This window comes from Ursus maritimus (assembly GCF_017311325.1).
Source record: "Ursus maritimus isolate PB19 chromosome X unlocalized genomic scaffold, ASM1731132v1 scaffold_X1, whole genome shotgun sequence".
Taxonomy (NCBI): domain Eukaryota; kingdom Metazoa; phylum Chordata; class Mammalia; order Carnivora; family Ursidae; genus Ursus; species Ursus maritimus.
The window spans coordinates 86,339,589-86,343,441 of record NW_024423319.1 but is presented as its reverse complement, the minus strand read 5'-3'; the positions used below and the strand labels follow the sequence as shown (position 1 = coordinate 86,343,441).

General features: G+C 44.7%; 1 protein-coding gene across 1 annotated transcript in view; it reads right to left on the bottom strand.

Moving 5' to 3' along the window:
• FUNDC1 (FUN14 domain containing 1) overlaps positions 1-371 on the bottom strand; it is a 14,200-nt gene extending 13,829 nt beyond the window's left edge. Inside the window, exon 1 of the mRNA XM_040632734.1 lies at positions 187-371. Coding sequence (XP_040488668.1) covers positions 187-214 — 28 coding nt within the window. The 5' untranslated portion in view covers positions 215-371. The remainder of the gene's footprint in view (positions 1-186) is intronic.
• Positions 372-3,853: the final 3,482 nt, after the last annotated feature.

Sequence of the window (3,853 nt, the reverse complement as noted above, 5' to 3'; positions counted from 1 at the left end):
GGGGGGGGGGGGAGTCCTCTCCGCCGGAGTTCTGCCGTGAGAGGAGGAAGTCTAGTTCCAAAGGGGTGCCTCCAAAACACAGAGCCCCAGGAGCCCTGGGGCAGGGAGAAGAAGAGGTGCCCCCGGGAGCAAGGTCGAGAGCTGTGAGCCGCGTCTTAGACACTACTTCGGGCCCCGACCGCTCACCTTGGGGAGGGGGGTTCCGGGTCGCCATGATACCGCCCGCGGCCAGCTCTGAAGGTGGTCCCCGCCCGCCCTCCTCTCCCCACTACTTTAAGAGACCTTCTAGGCCCAGGTGAAAGTCTATGGTCTCTTTTTTCCTCCTCCCCTTCCAGGCGCGTTGTCCCGTCCCCGCCCCTCCTCTCAGCGCAGGGTCTTCCGCGCAAGCGCAAGGCTCAAGGCTGGGGGAGTGTGGAGGAGGGAGGGTAACCGCCGCGCGAGGACTTGTGGGAGTTGTAGTCCGTTGCCCTGCGCAACCCTTGCTTCCCACCCCACCCCCACCCCTCTTAGAATTTCAGTAACTAAATTTTGTAATTTTGTCTCAAAGAGCCTCAGGGCTGGAGGAGAGGCGGCATCACGTGATGGTATAAAGCGAAAACCAGCTTGGCATTCTCAACACTATACCAGAATGCAAGCGCCTGAGAAAAAAGGCTTTAAAAACGAGAAAACGAGATAAGAGAAACCCTGTTTCAAACCGCACTTTTGTAAGGAGGCAAGGACACGCCAACAGATGGAAAATTTTTCTAACGTGCTGCTGCTGGGAACTGAAACCTATTTATCCGCTCCCTCTCCACATGTTTCCTGCCAGGAACCCAAGGAAGTAGAGGAAGGCCTAGGGACTGACCTGACATGATATTCAAGAGGACATAATTTTTCAGCCTCATTGTTATTATTTAAATCTGACAGAGGAGCGAGGTCAAGCTCTTCACCCAGAAGCCCCACCGGATTCTGTAGAATGAAAACCATGTTGATTACCAAGCAACTAACTCAGGTTCCTGTAAACCAGCCCCTAAACCTGTTTTGAGCTTGCATTACACCTGTATGTGCTGGACAATTTTAAAAAGCCCTCTCTGTGCTCTTTTTTAATGGAAAAACAAGGAATTCTGGTGTAGGTTGTGTAAGGGCCCAGGGCCAGCTACCCTAAAATGTACTGCAATGGCATATTGGTTGTTTTGAACTAAAGCTACCTGGGAAACAACGGGTGCGAGGACACTCAGACCCTCCTCTGTCCCCCTGAAAGCAGGAAATAAATTTCCCGTGTGAATAATACCCTCCCTGTACTAAGAAGTAAAAAGGCATCCTTATCACCAGAGATAGGGACTTTAAAACCAAGAAAGCTGGAGAAACAAACTTTGTTATTTTTTTTCCTAATCGACCTCAGCCCAAATTCTGCTTAGAATTCCTTACTGAAGCTCCCTTACTAAAGCTTTATCCTGTCAATTTCTCACAAATGCATTGTCTCTGTCTAAAATGTATCAAAACTGCCTGCCTTGGTCATTTCTTTAGGGTCTCAGTTTCATTATTGGACCTCCATGCCCATGTAATAAACCTAGTTTGTTTTTTTCCCCCTCCTGTTCACCTGTCTTATATGAATTTAATTCCTAAACCAGCTAGAAGCAGCCTAGGGGGAAAGAAGGAAATTTCTCCCTCCCATACAGTTGCAATACTTAAAATACTGACTTGCATAATTGCACTTAGGTTTTCAAATCCTGGTGCTTTAAATGCAAGGGCTCATGCTCTGAATTTCCTCAGCCCGTGACTCCCAAAATCAATTGCAAGACTGGCTGGAGATGTTAGCCTTCAAAGACAGTTACTATTTTTTTTTTAAGATTTTATTTATTTATTTGAGACAGAGAGCACAAGCAGGGAGGAGAATCAGAAGCCGAGGGAGAAGCAGACTCCCTGCTGTGCAGGGAGCTCCGGTATGGGACTCAATCCCAGGACTCTGAGATCTTGACCAGAGCCGGAGGCAGACGCTTTAACGATGGAGCCACCCAGGCACCCCTAAAGACAGTTACTTTGTGTAAGATTCCACTTGTCAGAAACAAAACAACTGGAAGGCTTTCTTTCTTCCTCTCTTCAGATGTCCTCTTTGAAATATTTTTCCCAAAGTTAACAGATCTGAGTCCGTATGCTCTCTCTCAGCTGCCCACCCCTCTCTTAATGAGGTGCTAACAAATAGAGACACAGCAAATGAGGGGCCACTGAAAGAGCATGGAGGAAAGAGAAAGGAGAGTTACCAATTGGAAGAGCAAAATGGAGAGTTGACTGGGCCAGTGACGTCATAGTGACACTTTCACATAGTTCTAGAAATATCTGCCAACTACAGAAAGAAGCCTGTTAAAAAAGAAAGAAAGAAAGAAAAGAAAGAAAGGTAGATAGAAGGAAAGATAGAAAGATAGAAAGAAAAAGAAGCCTGTTAAGGCAATGTGGTATTTAGAATCAAATGGTTATGGGGGCACCTGGATGGTGCTGTGGGTTAGGCGTCTGACTCTTGGTTTTGGCTCAAGTCGTGATCTCAGGGTGGTGAGATCGAGCCTCGAGTTGGGCTCCAGCACTGAACATGGAGTCGGCTTGGGATTCTCTCTCCCTCTCTCTTTGCCCCTCCCATCCCTCAAAATAAATAAGTCTTAAAAAAAGAAAAAAAGAATCAAATAGTTATGGAGGAATTAGGGAGAAAAGGGAAACAAAACACTGCCCTTAAGATGCCAAGGAGTAGACTTTTGCATCCAAAATGTGTCCAAAATCTATCCGAGAGTAAATTAAAAGGCAGTCATTTCTCCAAAGGCCTTGGGGACTGAGAAGGAGCTTTTGAACGCTCTTCCCTTCCTTCTTGCAGTGACATATACCCTTGCCATTACCTTAAGAAAGTTGCTTGTAGAATGTATTTTTCTAGTGTGAGTTTTTTCTTCCCACTAGTGAAAAAGCTGTCATTTTGTTGGCTCAGTGACAAATGGTCTAATGTGTGAGTTGTATACACAGACTTTGAAAGGCGCTATGATCCTCCTGATGGGTTCAAGGGGGTGATGATTCTTTTTTTTTTTTAATTCCCATTTTAAAGAGAATATTATTTTTCAGTTGGCACTAATGACCATTTTCATTGTGAATACTGTTATCCTATCTACAACTATACCAAAACATAATTCAGGTAGCCCCCAACTTTTCAATGGGTAGTGTTCCAAAAGTTTATTAGTAATTGATATGAAATCGAGAACATTTTCTATTTAATCCATAAGGAAGCTGTAGGGAAACTGTTCCTTCCTGATCTCCTTTGTCTTTGGAAACCCCATTTATTTTTATTTATTTATTTTTTTTATTTTAATGATTTTTTATTATATTATGTTAGTCACCATACAGTACATCCCCGGTTTCCGATGTAAGGCTCGATGATTCATTAGTTGCGTATAACACCCAGTGCACCATGCAATACGTGCCCTCCTTACTACCCATCACCGGTCTATCCCATTCCCCCACCCCCCTCCCCTCTGAGGTCCTCAGTTTGTTTCTCATAGTCCATAGGGAAACCCCATTTATTAAAAACAATGTAGTCAGAATTGAGAAAAACAAAAAAGCAGACAAAACAACAAACAGAAGTATATTTCGCATTCCCTGGGCAAGCTGATATCCCCCACTGGCCGCAGCTGTCACTCCCTACCAGATATCTGCATTTTGAATGATCTACAAATTCGGCTAGTCTAAAACACACTATCTTTGAAGCTACCCAAAGGAACGTCTACAACAAATTCAGAATCACTCTCCTTTCCCCCACAGTTAAGCAGTCATTTATCCTGTACTTAACACCAGCCGTGCTGTGGAATCCATTCTTTCCATGATGTTCTCCAAAACCATTCTT